Source organism: Squalius cephalus, assembly GCF_949319135.1.
Source record: "Squalius cephalus genome assembly, chromosome: 13".
NCBI classification, from domain to species: domain Eukaryota; kingdom Metazoa; phylum Chordata; class Actinopteri; order Cypriniformes; family Leuciscidae; genus Squalius; species Squalius cephalus.
Window position 1 is genome coordinate 21,256,477 of NC_137134.1, and position 15,967 is coordinate 21,272,443.

The following is a 15,967-nucleotide window of genomic DNA, read 5'->3' on the forward strand; positions in this document are numbered from 1 at the left end:
AGTGGCAGTCTCGCAGAGGAAGTTACCAAGTTCCACTCTGCCCTGTGCGGCAAGATCTGGTAGTTTTAATTGTCGATTTGAACTGATCTTGCTGTGTGTAGGCCCAACTAATCTAGATGAATAATGTTTAAATAATATAGTCTTTTGGCTCTCATTGAGGATCTCCACCCAGTTCTCTACAAGGAAGGGTGGGTTTCCTGTTTTTTTTTTTTTTTTTTTTTTTTAGTTTCACCACTGCATGTGTTTGCCAAATTTAAACTAAACTCATGTATTCCTTCCTCATTCGATCACTGTCACATTTCCCCATCAAGACCTTGCATAAAATCCTGTCATGTCCGTTTTCCCACCAGTGCTAGGATCGACCTAGGAAATCCAATCAGAGTTCCTCCCTTGGGCTTTCATTGCCCTTTTATTTCTTCTTTCAGCTCTTGATCTGTCTTGCCAAGTTGCGGTGCATGCTGAAAGCTTTTAGACTTAATAAATCATATTTAAATCATGAAGTTACCCAGCCTACTAAGACTCAGAGGAACTTTGACCTGAAATGATTACAGAGGCCACTGCCTTGGCTGTAAATCTTTATTTGCTATAACAAATCATGTCCACGGTGATGATTACGTAACGACACTTATGTGCTACTTCAGGTTTTGGCATCTGTAAGCTTGTCCTGCTTTGCTCCTCTACAGTGCTTGCCCAGGACACACCCTGTGCTTAACAGCTCTGCTTATCCCAGCCTTTTAAACCCAGCCTAAGACTGTATATGCAGATTTATATGTGAATGCTGTGACCAACCCCCTGTCCGATACCTTCTTTGTTGGAGAAACTAATTACGGTTGATGCATTCCGTGAGATAGAATTGTCTGACTTGCCCCTTATAGGAACAGCTCTTGAGCCTGTATAATTGCTTGTTTAGCCAAAACTGTCCATCTGATTGTCTAGTCTATGGATTTAAATTCTGGGCTGATAACCGAAAGTTCCAGACCCCACAAGGGGCAAAACCAATGTGCCCTTGTGCAAGGCACTTGACCTTTTGGCTACTCTGTGGTGGGACTTTCATTGTAATGTATTGCAAGTCACTTGCAATGTTTTGAAAACATCTACTAAATGACTAATTACTTGATGATGGGCTGTTTTTGAATGAGGTTTGTCTAATTCCTGGCCTCCAGTAACGGAGGTGAGACATTACATAATCCTCAGGATGTTAGTCTATAATTGGTGCCAGCGAGCTGCAGTTTCTACAGCCAGATCGATTGGCACAACATTTCTCTGTACTGTGGAAAGGAAGATGAATGAGCCTCTGGCTGGTGGGAAAATCTCCAGCTGTTTTTGGTTCCTGTTGTCGGTATATGGTACATATAATTGTGTGAACAAAAGACATTTTTCTTCAAAGCTCTGTTGGAAACTTGCCTGGGTTTTCTCCTTGTCTCCATTTTGTTAAATACATTTTTATAACATAACATGACATTGTTTTCTTAGTGTTTTTCTCTTCATGTTTGAGTTGGTGGTGGTATAGCCTAGTGGTGGTTAAACATCTGTGCTGGTTTCCGGTTGAAAACCATCACTGTTTTTCCTTGAGCAAGGTACTCTCAATATTCCCCTTTAGAAGAAAACTGGGGTTAAGTTATAATGGAAATCAGGACAAGTATAACAATTAACATGAAATCGTGCTTAAACCGATTTGGCTGATTGCGATTATGAATTTTTTTTTATTTTTTTTATGCGTGCTGTTTAAATTCGATTAATCGTGCAGCCCTAATGGAAATGTTTCTTTGAAAGCCATCATGGCACCAACATTTAACCACAGTGTTTTGAAGAAATCAACCTACTAATGGCATACTTATCAAGTCCATTTTAATAATTTTTTGTGGTTACCTTGAAGTAGTGGACCAATACACGAGATCTCATGCCCTCTTCTGGGAGTTATGAGCATGCATGTGTGATATGGTGAAGTACGTGTTGTATGTGTGGGTGAATGGAGCATGATACTTTCCATTGAGGCACACTGGGAGACTAATGAAAGGATCCCAGCAGAACACTGACCCACTTTTTATGCAACCCAGCCTGCATCATAAACAGCAAATTAAGTGCATGCATAATGCAAAACTCAATTTAAGTAGGCACAAAGAGCCTGTTCCTTGACGTGCATTAGGAAAGGGGTTGTGCATTGGGTATTTTATTTCAACCCTCTCTTCCCTTGACCCAATGACATTATTTTAGGTATACAAACAAACCTAAATTGGACTTCCTCATATACGTGATCAAAACAGGCTGGTTCATGACATTGATTTCGCCTTGATCCTGGAGATGTAACCCATCGTGTTGTTGGAGACCCACATGTACACTTTCACCTGCAAGGTTTTCTTTCTTTGAGAACACAGACGACAAAAGCCAACACAGTCTCGCATGTCGCTTTACCTTCTCTCCCACATCCAAACACAAAGGCCCTGACCCAGTTACTTGTATTCATGGGCAGGTTATGGTTTACTCTGGATGAAAGCTGCAGAGCCGAAAGCTGCAGTTTAAAATCAGTGTCTGTGTTCCTGTTTCTTTCCACATAACATGACTCTATTATATTCCTGTTTATATTCTTGTGGGTGTTTATTTTTTATTGGTAGATTGTATCTTGTGTGAATACACACACGCAATTTTAACATGCTGCCTTTTTTTCTCTTCCAGGGATGCTTCATTTGGTAATTGCACATACAATCTGACGGTTCTTGACTCCTTGCAAGGCATTAGGAAGGTGAGATATACACTGTAGTACTATGCAAATGTTTTAACGTCACCACTGAATATTTACCATACTATATGTAAAATTAAAGAATATATTATTATTTCTTCGAATATTATTAAATATATTAATAATAATTTCCAAATTTGTGGATATAATAATAATAATAATTATTATTATTATTATTATTATTATTTAAAAATTGATAAATTATCATTTATTTTTTAATAACTAATGCACATGTATCAGTCTGTATGATGATTTTGCAGCTTACATTAGCAGGAAACGTTTGGTTTTAAGAGTTTCAGCACTCAATCATACACACAATCCAGGATTATACCCATAGATACTGATTGTCTACTTAATCCTTCTTGGACAGCCAGTGTAAGGCTAGAAACCTGTACATTAGGCAAAGAACATTTGTGTCTACGTGTTTTGAAAGTGCTTCAGGAATGTTATTTTGCTGATGGCTTATATAACACAACAGGTCTCTTCACTTTGAGCCACAGTGGCAATGAATCTCTCCTCAGCCCCCTGTTGTGCAGTGTTTTTCTCTGACTGTCTATCTGTTGGTATGAGAGTGGGTTAGCTAAACACATTAATGATTTTACTTTTTGTGTCTTTTTTCAAATAGGCAGCCATTTTCTTTTTTTTCTTCTTTTTTTTTGGTGTATCCCACTCAAATCCATTTTGTTTTGTATTCACTACTGCAAAAATTCAATTCAAACCACATCTATATGCATTTTGAAATCCAGTTACAATCTGAGTTTTGTACACTATCAGTCAGAAATTTGGGGTTAATCAGATTTTTGAAGAAATCAATACTTTTTTTACATAAAGATGCATTAAATTGATCAAAAGCGACCGTAAATTCTTTTGAAATCACTGTTTCCACAAATGTATGAAGCAGCACAACAGTTTTCAACATTTATAGTAATATGAAATGTTTCTCTAGAAAGTAGTAGGGCTGCACAATGAATCAAATATCTAATCGCAATAACGATTACGAAATCCACGATTACTTAATCGTTCAAAGATCACGATTATAAAAAAAAGTCTGCTTACATTATTCTGCGTGCTTAAGAGGCGTGTTTAGAGCATGTTACGTTGTGAGAGGCGAATCACGTCTACTTCAGAGAACCCAGTGACGTAGGTGCACACTGATTGGTCGAACATACGCGAAATGGCGGGTACCGGCGTTATATTTACTCAAACCACTAACTCTACGAACTTGAAAAACAGTGGTGGACCTCTCAACCTTTACACTAAGGAGAAAATCCAATGCAAATTTGAGGGGACCAAGCCAGACATGATTATGTATTTCTGCTCAGCTAGCGACATTGGGCATCAACCACACAGCAAACGCTAATACTTTTCCATATACTATCTACTTTGTATAATAGTATCTAATAACGTAGATAACATGTAAACTAATGAAGATGGAGAATGGGAGTGCTGTTTGCTTAGGCTATGCCGTTCTCAGCGCCGTCAAAATAAAAGTCACAACAAGAAGCATGGCTTACGTCACTTCAGAGTTCCTACTGGTGATGCGAATGCAACCAGGAAAACGGCTCCAGGGCAACATTAGTTCTCGGGGAACCACCCTGATGTCTAGTTCCTTTAACTGAGTTCTTAGAACTACTGTGAAAGCCCCTAATATTATACCATGCATATTTTTACTTTTTTTATTTATTTTTATTTAAAGAAACCAAACCAATGTATAGTTGACATTCGAGGCTTAATGCTATAGAAAAGCAATTAAAGTTTTTCAGGAAGAGTGTTTTCAGCTTGTTTTTATTTTTATATAGAAATATGGCATGCAGTTGCTTCAAACAATGGTATAAAGCTATTCAAAACATTCAATGTAAATTAATAATAGCAAATAATTACAATTTCAAGGGAATAATCGACAATTATCATTTTTGTCATAATCGTGCAGCCCTAGCATCTAGTAAGCATATTAGAATGATTTCTGAAGGATCATGTGACACTGAAGACTGGAGAGAATAGCTGCTGATAATTCAGCTTTGCCATCACAGGGATAAATTATTGGAAAATTACAAAATTGTCTGGAACTGTCTGAATATTCTTTTTTTCTTAAAATAGTGAACTGAGACATTTAAAAAAACACCCCATAACCTTTATAATGAATATTATTCATGATTGCAGTTCGGAAGCATTATTAAGCATTGCATAATAAGAAGTTTCTATTACAATTCTTTACTCAAAGTTGTTAAACTGGCTTCTAGGTAAATGGTGCTCTCGTGAGTTTCTCAGTCACGTCTGTTTTAGGAGTATCTCAGCAACAGCCCAATACGTCTGCAGGTATCGATGTGTCTCCAGCTCGACGCGCCGGAAAGACTCGTTGAGCACAGACAGTGAATTCCTTCATGCTTGCTATTCAAAAACATTCTTCACGCCACTTAAACTCTTGTCTTTTTGTTTAGCCTGCGTCAGAAAAAATAGCAGCATCCTTCGAACGCAAACCCATCCCTCCATTGCTTATGTTTATTTAAATCACACGCTCAAAAAAAGAATTGATTTTAAGTGTAAATGGTTCATTTAGATTTTATAAAATGTTATAAAAATGTTAATAACATGAATTAAAATAAAAGAATATAAATGATTATACAAAAAATAATCGAATATTTAAATTCATCCCCTTTAAAACGTTACGTTAAGACTGCATGACAAGTTAAAATATCGAAAATGGACATGCAGACATTGCATCCTGTGCTCTGCTGTTAAGATTGTAGTTGTTGCTTTGAGACAGATGTATGTGACACTTTTATCATTGCCTTCCCTTTCGGCTCTAATTAACAGCCATGTTTTAACAGCTCCTTAATTGCATGAGTCACACGGCATCTGTGAGTGTGATAAACACTGAAGCCTGATAATGATCAAATCACCACTGCTTCCTCTCTCCAAGCTGCCAAAGGGGAGTTAATGCCCTATTTGTCGACATGAGAGCAGTTCATTTGTTTTTGTTAGTTATTTGGGTTTATCTAATGGGTAAACATCTGGGCTGGCGGTTCAGTTCGGTTTCGGTTCAAACTCCGCAGAAAGTAATTTCCTCAAGTTAAGACGAAATCCAAATTTACCATGTTTTTACTGGGTGGCAATTGTGACTTTATTTCTGTATTTCTTGTAATTGCTGCTTTATATTTCACGATGTTATTTCGTTGCTCACAATTTCTGACTTTCTCTTACAAACTTGCTCGTAATTGCGAATTAATATAAAAAAATTGCGACATTGTGAGATTTAAAGATGCAATTACGAAAAAACAAATTTGCAAGAGAAAAACTTGAGTAATTGAAATCACGTTGTGAGAAAGTTGCGATTACAGGCAAATATAAAGTCATAATTATTTCTAGTAATTGCGACTTTATTTCTACAATTACTACATTGTTTCTCACAATATCGCAATTTTTGAATATTAAAGGGGTGGTTCAGGATTTTCGACATTGGACCTCATTTTCAAGTGAGCCTGGCTGTTATTCATCAGTGGAGACAGTTTTCAAAAAAATTCATCCAGTCCTTACTTTTGGATAGTTCGCCTATGCTAGGCTAGCGCGAGTCAACGGTGCACGTTAGCCTGCCATTAAAAACAGTTTTACCCACTCCACAGTACACCAAAGCAAATAAATTATAACGCCAGACTATCGATGTAAATGTCTGTTGAGAGAATAATGTTAGAAATCAAACTACCCTTTCATCACATTGCATTAGTTATCATTTGTTCCCTGTATTTATAAGCAGTCTACAGCAGCGGTGGAGTTATATTTGGTTACCTAGGAAACCGAGAGAGCCGGTCCACATAACAATCACGCAAGTGTATTACCTGCCGCAGATAATTGAGATACAAGAGTACTTTGATTTCTAACACTATTCTCTCAACAGACATTTACATCGATAGTCTGGCGTTATAATTTATTGGTGGCTTTGGTGTACTGTGGAGTGGGTAAAACTGTTTTTAATGGCAGACTAACATGCACCGTTGACTCGCGCTAGCCTAGCATAGGCGAGCTATCCAAAAGTAAGGACTGGATGAATTTTTTTGAAAACTGTCTCCACTGATGAATAACAACCAGGCTCACTTGAAAATGAGGTCCGATGTCGAAAATCCTGAACCACCCCTTTAAGTCGCAGTTATGATTGGAAAAATGTGCCAATTGTGAGAATCAAAGCAGTAATTGTGAGAAATGGTCGCAATTACACAAAACAATTATGACTTTTTTTTTCTACTTTATTTTTTTCGTTTGTAAATTTGTTTCTCGTAATTGTGACTATATAATATTGCAATTTTTGGATATAGTCAAGTTGTAAGATGAAGTCGCAATTGAGGAAAATGGTGCTAATTGTCAGAAACGTAAGCAAGAAGTCAAATTGCTAGAAACATTGAACTTTTCTCGTAACTGTGAGATGTCACATTGTAAAAAAAAGTCACAATTTCGACTTTCTTGCTTTAAATTCTCTATATAATATGTAACTACTCCATCTTAAACATTCGGCCAATGTCACCAAAACATGTTAACCATCAGCCATGTTGGGCATTGTTTTAGGCTACTGTTTGTAAGCTAACCAGGTTTTATTCTCAAGCTTTTAACCAAAGGGATTTCTAAGACGACAGCATTTACATAATTTTGACAGTGTCAATCCTCCCTGGAGCGTCACAGGGCCAAGTGTCTCGATCAAGTATGAAGTTCGCTTGTAGATTACCAGCCCACTACACTCCACCATTACCATTGCAAGGGTAAAATTAGGAAACTGGAGATTTTGGTAGTGTTGGCAGTAATTAAGAGCAGCTCATCCACACCATCCATTGACACTGCAGAAGAGGATTTCTACTGTAAGCTCTTTGTCCAGTCAGCTGCAGAGGGGAGGAGGGCGGCTGGGCTCATTCGATTAAACCTGACCAAGAACAAGTTACATAACCTCAGACTTAGAGCGAGACGGCTGGCTGTATCAGATGCGCATACATCTGTCAGTGCACTCAGATGCAGTAAACGGACACAGTTGTACGTCTGCACGTGTAGACTTCGCCGTGACTTGTTTGTGTTAGAGAGATGCAACGTTTCATACCTGAACGCGCTCAGCTGATTGGTCCATTAGAGCGATGCAACTCTGCCAGCTTGTGATAATCACTCACCCGCTGTGCCCTCTCTCAGCACTGATTAGGTTTTGATTGACAGGTTCAACCCTGCAGCTCAGGACAGCATGTTCCACGGTCGGATGGTTTCAGTGACAGTCTTTCAGTGGTCTGTTTTCATCCAGCTTCGGAAAGGTGGACTAAATATTACATTTATCCACAGACCACCCATGACACTTTTCTTTTAATGGAGACTGGCATCTTGAGGTCATGTGACCACCCAAATCCGACTCTTCTATTATAATCCACACAACATAATGGGGAGGGGACATATCAGAGTTCAAAAGAGGACAAATTGTTGGTGCGCATCTCTTTAGCTCATCTGTGACCAGGACAGCAAGTCTTTGCTTTCGTCTGATGCTGCATTCACTGCATTTATATAGCAGTATAAAGTCCAGTACTACTGCTGTATTAGTTATTAATAAAGTGAATAAGAGAGAAAAAAAGACTTGGTGCACCTTTTAACCAGTTTTCTGGTAGCCAACTGTGGACTCCATCAGCAGAAGAAACCGGACACTCCATTAGACCTCATCGCTCACTGCCACGGCTTATCAACTCGTGTGCCTTTTTCCTTAATGTCTTCCCGCGCAGCTCTTCATTGAGTACCAGACAGGCCGCTTTTGCCCCATTACACTGACTAATTGGTTAAACACAGTGAGACGGTATGGATGTGTGCTCTTTTAGGGTGAAAAAAAAAAATTAGACTTTCAGGGAAAGTCACCTTACAGACGCACATTTTTGCAATTCGATTTGATTAACATATGACTGATGTTTATAATTAACTTTGTTTTTCAGGCCCTTCAGCACGGATTCCTGAACTTTGAGACGTTCGACGTGAATGAGTATGAGCATTATGAGGTAATGATGCCCCTTTTCGCCCCCTCAATATGAAATGTGTCATGCTCATGCTCATTAGGCGGACCAGCAGGCAATGCTTTTTTTTTTTACCCAGAATTACTTTCATTGCTCCTCAAGCCGGTTACATAATCATGTTTATTCCATTGGGGCCCAAAAGACATTTTAACGTAATGAAAGTCTCGGCTCGATCAGTTTGATTTAAATCGCACACAACATGATTATATGTCGCCTACCTGTGTTTATAATCCGCTACAAGGTTGTTGTACATCTCAGTTGTTTAGACAATCACTGGAACAATTCCCGTCAAATGAGCATTTGATTGATTTGTCCTTTAGTATTATGTACATTTTCTGGCTTGTGTTAATCCGTTACCCGCTGTTCCCTCCTATTTGAAGGGGTTACATCAGTCTTGTTTAACCCTGCGTTTCAGGACAGCACAACTTGCCATTTATAAAAGAGACTCGATTGGTTGTTATACAAACTTCCCTGATTCATTTCTTTGTTTTGATCTGGTTCCCTTTTTCTTTATTCATTTTCCATCCCTTGATTCACTTTGTGTCCTTCCAGCGTGTCGAGAATGGAGATCTGAACTGGATCATCCCGGGCAAACTTCTTGCTTTCAGCGGTCCACATCCGAAAAGTAAAATAGAGAACGGTAAGGCTGCTTGCCATGTTTAAGCCATAAATTGTATTAATTTAAGCACTTTCTCTGAAATGTTTGATGTAATTTACTTATGAGACAGTAGAGGGGGCCCTTGTTTTACAAGTCATCACAGAATCACACACACATAGGTAGAGATTTCAACATATTAGATATCATGATTGTTTTTGAAAGCAGATTGTTCAGTTAGGGCTTATAGGTATTTGTTTAAATCTTTAATCCAAAGAATAAAAATTTGGCATGCAATATATGCTTTTTAAAATTTTACTAAATTAATTTATTATATACTATAATTGATTACATACTAAGTTAATTAATTAATATTATATATGAATATATGTATTTGTGCTTCACTTTATATATACATGTATGTATGCATGTATGTGTGTGTATATTAAAAAAAAAAAAAATATATATATATATATATATATATATATATATATATATATATATTACACACACATATAATGTTAAGGGTAATATAGTGTTAAAGTCTAATAAATAATAATATACAAATGTTGGTGTGTATGGTTAATATGTATATGATATGTAAAATGTATGGTTACATATTGGATATGATAAAAAGTAGTTTTTAACTTTAGCATGCTATTTGTTTTTTTATTTGTAATACATTTCTGTATGAATTAGTTGGATTCATTTATACAATACATTATACAATTTATACATTGTCTATTTCTATTAAATATAAATAAATATTTTTGCTTTATTTTAAATGTATTTATTTAAATCTGGATGATGTATATTGTGTGTGTGTGTGTTGTATATATGCATAGCTTGGAGTGTTTTTTTTATAGAAATGAAAAATAACAATATATAATAATGTAATGGTATAATATTATTATATATTAATATATAAATATGTAATTTTATTAATATATACTTATACTATATTTCTCATATTTAGATAAAATAATATAGATATGTGAAATATATGTATTTTTAAAATATGTAATGGTATATAATTGTAAATGTATCTTATATAATTGTATTTAACATGCATGTATAATACTAAAAGTTATGAATGGATGGACTTCCTCTTCTCTTGTGTGGCAGGTTATCCTCTACATGCCCCCGAGGCTTATTTCCCATATTTCCGCAAGCACAATGTCACCACCATAGTGCGCCTCAACAAGAAGATCTATGAATCCAAGCGCTTCACAGATGCTGGTTTCGACCATTACGACCTGTTCTTCGTGGATGGAAGCACACCCGGCGACGTCATCACCCGCCGCTTCCTGCACATTTGTGAGAGCACAGATGGAGCGGTGGCCGTGCACTGCAAGGGTGAGACGCCACTTAAATCAAAGACATGAAAATATGGCCGCACAGCATCACCTCATTGACCTGCTAGCAAGACAATTGTTGTCAATATGTTAATGATCTTTTTATGTTGCATGAAACATTTAAATGCTGTGTTATTGATCCGACTCAATGAAGAAGGTTTTTTTTTTTGGAGTTTATGGTCTCACAGGAACTAAAAGGGAAATTAAATGTTAACAAGCATTAGCCTAATAATCAATATTATGGTAAAGTGGCCTTGGAAGTGCATCAATAAGACCATTAAACACCTGTGACCTTTTTCCTACCAATCCCAGCGGGTTTAGGCCGGACGGGGACTCTGATTGGCTGCTACCTAATGAAGCACTACCGTTTCACAGCTGCTGAAGCCATCGCTTGGATCCGCGTCTGCAGACCCGGCTCTATTATAGGACCCCAGCAGCATTACCTAGAAGAGTAAGTCCTGAAACTACCCACAATGCACCACTTTTGGCCTCTTAACTTTTTTTCCTCCTTTTTATTGTGCACTACGTTTACATAATGTTGATGAGTGCTCTAACTTTGGCTCAAAGTCGTGTATTTTCAACAGCGTAAGAGCTTATTTCGAGAGCACACTCCTTTGCTAAGCAGATAAGGTCAGCAGATGTTCCAGATCTGGCTGAATCATCCAACTCTGGCTTGGGAAAAGGAGTGCTCGTGGAGTTTGATTCAGCTTTCGTCTATCAATGAGGCCTTTCGTGCGTTGTAAAACCAGATCATGGTTCGGTTGTCATGTCTGAGTTAAAACAGAGCACTGGCCATGTGCAGGTCAGTTAAACGTAATCTCTCATATTTTGTTGGGCTTGGACAATGCTGTGGGCCGCAGCGCGAGAGAATGCCCACCGCAGGATAGATGAATGTTATCTTCACGCATATTTTCCACCTTAGGGCACTGAGAGACGTTTGAGATTCACTTTCCTGTGTGCTGGACAAAAGTATCCGTTATCAGGCATTGGAATTGAGTAAACAGTTCAATCTGAGACCAGATTTATTTTCACATGGCTGAATTATTTGTGCAAAACAAGACCCTGAATGGGAAGTGTTGTCTTTGTAACTGTACAGGAAGCAAGCGAGTCTCTGGGCTCATGGAGATATTCACCGCTCCAAGCAGCGGCAGTATGAGGACAGATCCGTGCCTCACCTTATCTCCAGTATTGACAACCTCTCCATCAGCACCTCCATCTTTAAATCCCACAGCTTGGACCGTATGGAGGAGGTGAGGCCTAATGGGACATTTTTTTTTTTGTTTTATTTAAATTAGGGATGCACAATATATCAGTAGCATATAGTTTATATATTGTATATTAGAGATTTTTAATTTACCACATCGGTCGATATAGAACTTTTAATTCTTCATGCTCATTTCTTCTTCTTTTTGCATTTAGATGATAAATGTACAGAATGAAAGCAGTAAAGATAATGTTCTAATGCCTAAATTCACTTGAAGAATTTCTAATTATTTTAGTTTTTAGTCATTTTAAAGTTGTGCTTACATTTGTTCAAGTAAATTTGAATGATTTTTAAATCGAATTACTTAAAAAAAATAATAAAAAAAATGTTTCCTGCAGAAGATGCTATATTTTGCAAGGGGGACCTTAATTAATTTAGACAAAACTAAAACAGAATATTAATATCGGCTATTTAATGATTATCAGCCGTAACATGAAAATATTTATTTATAATATATTACTATTGTTAGAGTATAATGTTATAGAGGGTCGTAACCACTATATACATTGAGGAAAAATTTACAGATTTAATATCTGTATTTTACTACTTAAAATGGTTCTTATTTAAATGGTTAATAAAATTCTTATTTAAATAAAATCAGTGAAATACTGCATATGTGTAGTATAAATCAGATTTTAGACCTTTAACTCAAGCAGCACCTCTTTGGAGTTAACTCAGCTGTTAAGATGTTCTCTAACTCTCGACAGAATGATTACACTGAGAACGATCTCGGTATGACGCAAGGAGACAAACTGCGTGCCTTAAAGGGTCGACGGCAGCCGAGGTCTGCAACTATTGGAGCCGTAAGGTAAGATGCCATTGCTTTGGTTTTTGAAGGGAAAAAAACGATTCTTTTGTTGGTTGAGCTATATAGCACAACCTGCAATAGCACCACATGTGGCAACACTGAGAATGCAACTCATTTAGACTCAAATTACGTTTCGTGATGCAGTAGTCTATTTTGGGCCTGAATCTCAACCTAGACATAAAAAGCAAAGCAAAGCTGGTCTAAGACTAATATCACCATATAATGAGCCACATTACATAAATGACACTCATTCATTCCCCTTCATGAATGAAGTCTTTTATCAGGACTCTTTCAACTTCCATTAGCTTTTAGCTCAGTGAAGAGAGAAATGACACCAGGCCATAGTTAGTGTTCCAGTCCACTCTAAAATGCAATACTGAGCTAAAATTAATACAAAAGAACACAGATTGGTAAGAGCACTGATGCATCGGGCACAGAGCTCGTTGGCATAGTAACATGGCATTCCTGTTGTCTTGGAGAGATGTTTTCCCTGTACCTTTGGATTGGCTGACCATTGAGAAACATTCTGCTTTCTGCTTTTACATCCCTTAAGTCCCCAAGTTTGAAATGGAATTCTAGCATACTGTTAGATTTTGCTGTATTTGGCCGAGCAGTGGTTTGGGTGGCTCGCCAATGTATTAGATTTCTCCAAAACATAAAATAAGTAAGCTTGACCAGAGTTCTTGTGGGGAGAAGAATTTATTGAAGGTTTGTAGTGTAGCAGTCCTTCAGCAGCGATGTTAGCATGCCGCCCTTCAACAATCTTAAAGGAGAACTCCGGTCAATTTTAACATTGAGCTCATTTTTTTGTCAATTTGGAGTGCTGTCAATACAGAGAACAACGACAAAAATCGGTGTTGCCTACACCGTGTTATCCTCTTTTTAAAATTTGCACCCTGTTGACTTCAATGGGGCAAGTTTTAAACCTGCTTTTAGCCTCTTAACATCCTTGATGTGTCATTACAAGTGCACAGGTCATGTGAGTGTTTCCTTTTGAGTTAACACAAGAGAATCTGACTGCAGTAGATGTGAAAGATATGAATAAAAATGATGTTTATTCAGCCAGCGCACATACCTGTATTTACATCCTGTTTTCGGTCAAAGTCTATAGTAATCGATTGTCGAGTTCACGCGCATGATCATAGGTACTAAACCAATTCGACAATCGATTACTATGGACTTTGACCGAAAACAGGATGTAAATACAGGTATGTGCGCTGGCTGAATAAACATCATTTTTATTCATATCTTTCACATCTACTGCAGTCAGATTGACCCGCGTTCACTCCGAAGGAATCACTCACATGACCTGTGCACTTGTAATGACACATCAAGGATGTTAAGAGGCTAAAAGCAGGTTTAAAACTTGCCCCATTGAAGTCAACAGGGTGCAAATTTTAAAAAGAGGATAACACGGTGTAGGCAACACCGATTTTTGTCGTTGTTCTCTGTATTGACAGCACTCCAAATTGACAAAAAAATTAGCTCAATGTTAAAATTGACCGGAGTTCTCCTTTAACCCAAAGTTCTGTCTGTGAGACAGAACTTTATACATGAAGACAAAAGGGCTATAAACAAAGCAAAACTGTTAGGACCTCCCACAGGAGATCGATCTACACTGCAATCTACCCTGAGCAATGTTGTTTCACACCTATCAGTTTCTATGGGCCATATGTCTGTATGGGCCATTTGGTTCACACCTTTACAGACACGTATAGAGTTGATTAAATCTAATGCACAGTAACCATGTAAATGCATCTGACTAAAGTTAACTGAAAATACACATCTTTCAATACTTATTTCATTATTTATATATATGTATGTATTGCATGTTATTTTTCTCAGAATTATCTCTTGCAATTCTGACTTTTTCTTGCAATTGTATTTTTTTCTTCTTTTTTTGCAAGTTTATATCTCACAATTCTAAGAAAAAAGTCTGAATTGTGAGATGTGAACTCTTAATTGTGAGGAGAGGAAAAAAAAGTCAGAATTGTATTGAGATAAAAAAAGAAATACTTTTGTGAAAATAGTATGCAAAACATTTTCAACTTGCATCTAAATATTACCTCAGAAACATCTCTGTATATAAATAATTTTTAAAAGGTAGTTGCAATTGATTGATTGGATTTGTAATACTAGAAATTGAAGATAGTTGAGTACATTGCATTGTGGGATATAGTATTTCACACAGTGTGCTCTGCTTGTGTACTGCACAGTTGATGTAGATATGTAGATAATGTAGATAATTTGGGCATTGAATATCATTTTGTTTCACTTGGAACTCAATTATTACATACAGCTCTATTTTCTGTGTTTTCAAAAGCAGTTTGTTACATAACCAAGCAGTGTGTACTTGAACCCAGTGTCATCTCAATGTTCTTCCAACAGACTCGAGGACATGAAGATGCACACTAGGTCTCCATCTCAGCCTCTCAGGTAACTTTTCATTCCAAACTTCTATTTCGTTTTCTTTAAAGGTCATAAGAGAGGTCATTTACATATAAAGTCTTAAAGGTACAGTAGCACAACCACCTGTTTAAAGGTTTAATTTTAACAGATTTAATTTTAATCAATTAAAAAATTCTGAAACTATAAAACATGGCCCTCTGAAATGCTTTGCGTAAGCTGTTGGCTCAGTACACTAACTATTTTACCTCAGACCTCTCCAAGTTTACAAAAATAGCCCAAGGAATAAACACAGCCTACTTACGATTGGCGTTCTACATACTTCACCCTCTAAAAGACAAATTATACCCCGGCGTATCTTAATTTCCAACCCCTCCTTGCGCACAACGCTAACAAAGCAAGATCTTGAAGTACCGCTCGATAAGAACAGGACTCTTCATCCTCGTGTGCTTGATGTCGTCAATAATTTGAACAGGCCCCGTTTTAGCACGGTAACCCAGATGTAAATTAAACACCCCTTTGTGAGCAAATGCGCAGTCCTTAATTAAGTTCTCATAAAGAGTGGTGAGTTGAAGAGGCCTCTTGGACATAATGGGCCCTCCTACACTTCCTGTCGCAGCTCCTTCTCACAAGGATGAAGGATGAGCTTTTGGCAAATTTGTTTGTTTTGCATTTAGCTGATAGAGACCAAGATTGAGAGAGGGAAAGAGCTGAGAGCCAAGTTTAATTTTTACTATTTTGGTACAGATTCGGTTGTAGTGGAGTAGTAATATATTGGGTATTAAATA

The 15,967-nt window shown here is 37.3% G+C and overlaps 1 protein-coding gene across 4 annotated transcripts in view; it reads left to right on the forward strand.

The window, feature by feature from the left end:
* cdc14ab (cell division cycle 14Ab) overlaps positions 1 to 15,967 on the forward strand; it is a 47,258-nt gene that overhangs the window by 20,717 nt on the left and 10,574 nt on the right. For all 4 annotated transcript variants that reach the window (XM_079889841.1, XM_079889843.1, XM_079889840.1 and 1 more), the window contains 8 exons: positions 2,674 to 2,740; positions 8,674 to 8,736; positions 9,304 to 9,391; positions 10,472 to 10,702; positions 11,014 to 11,152; positions 11,798 to 11,951; positions 12,673 to 12,773; positions 15,162 to 15,209. In XM_079889841.1, coding sequence (XP_079745967.1) covers positions 2,674 to 2,740; positions 8,674 to 8,736; positions 9,304 to 9,391; positions 10,472 to 10,702; positions 11,014 to 11,152; positions 11,798 to 11,951; positions 12,673 to 12,773; positions 15,162 to 15,209 — 891 coding nt within the window. The remainder of the gene's footprint in view (positions 1 to 2,673; positions 2,741 to 8,673; positions 8,737 to 9,303; positions 9,392 to 10,471; positions 10,703 to 11,013; positions 11,153 to 11,797; positions 11,952 to 12,672; positions 12,774 to 15,161; positions 15,210 to 15,967) is intronic.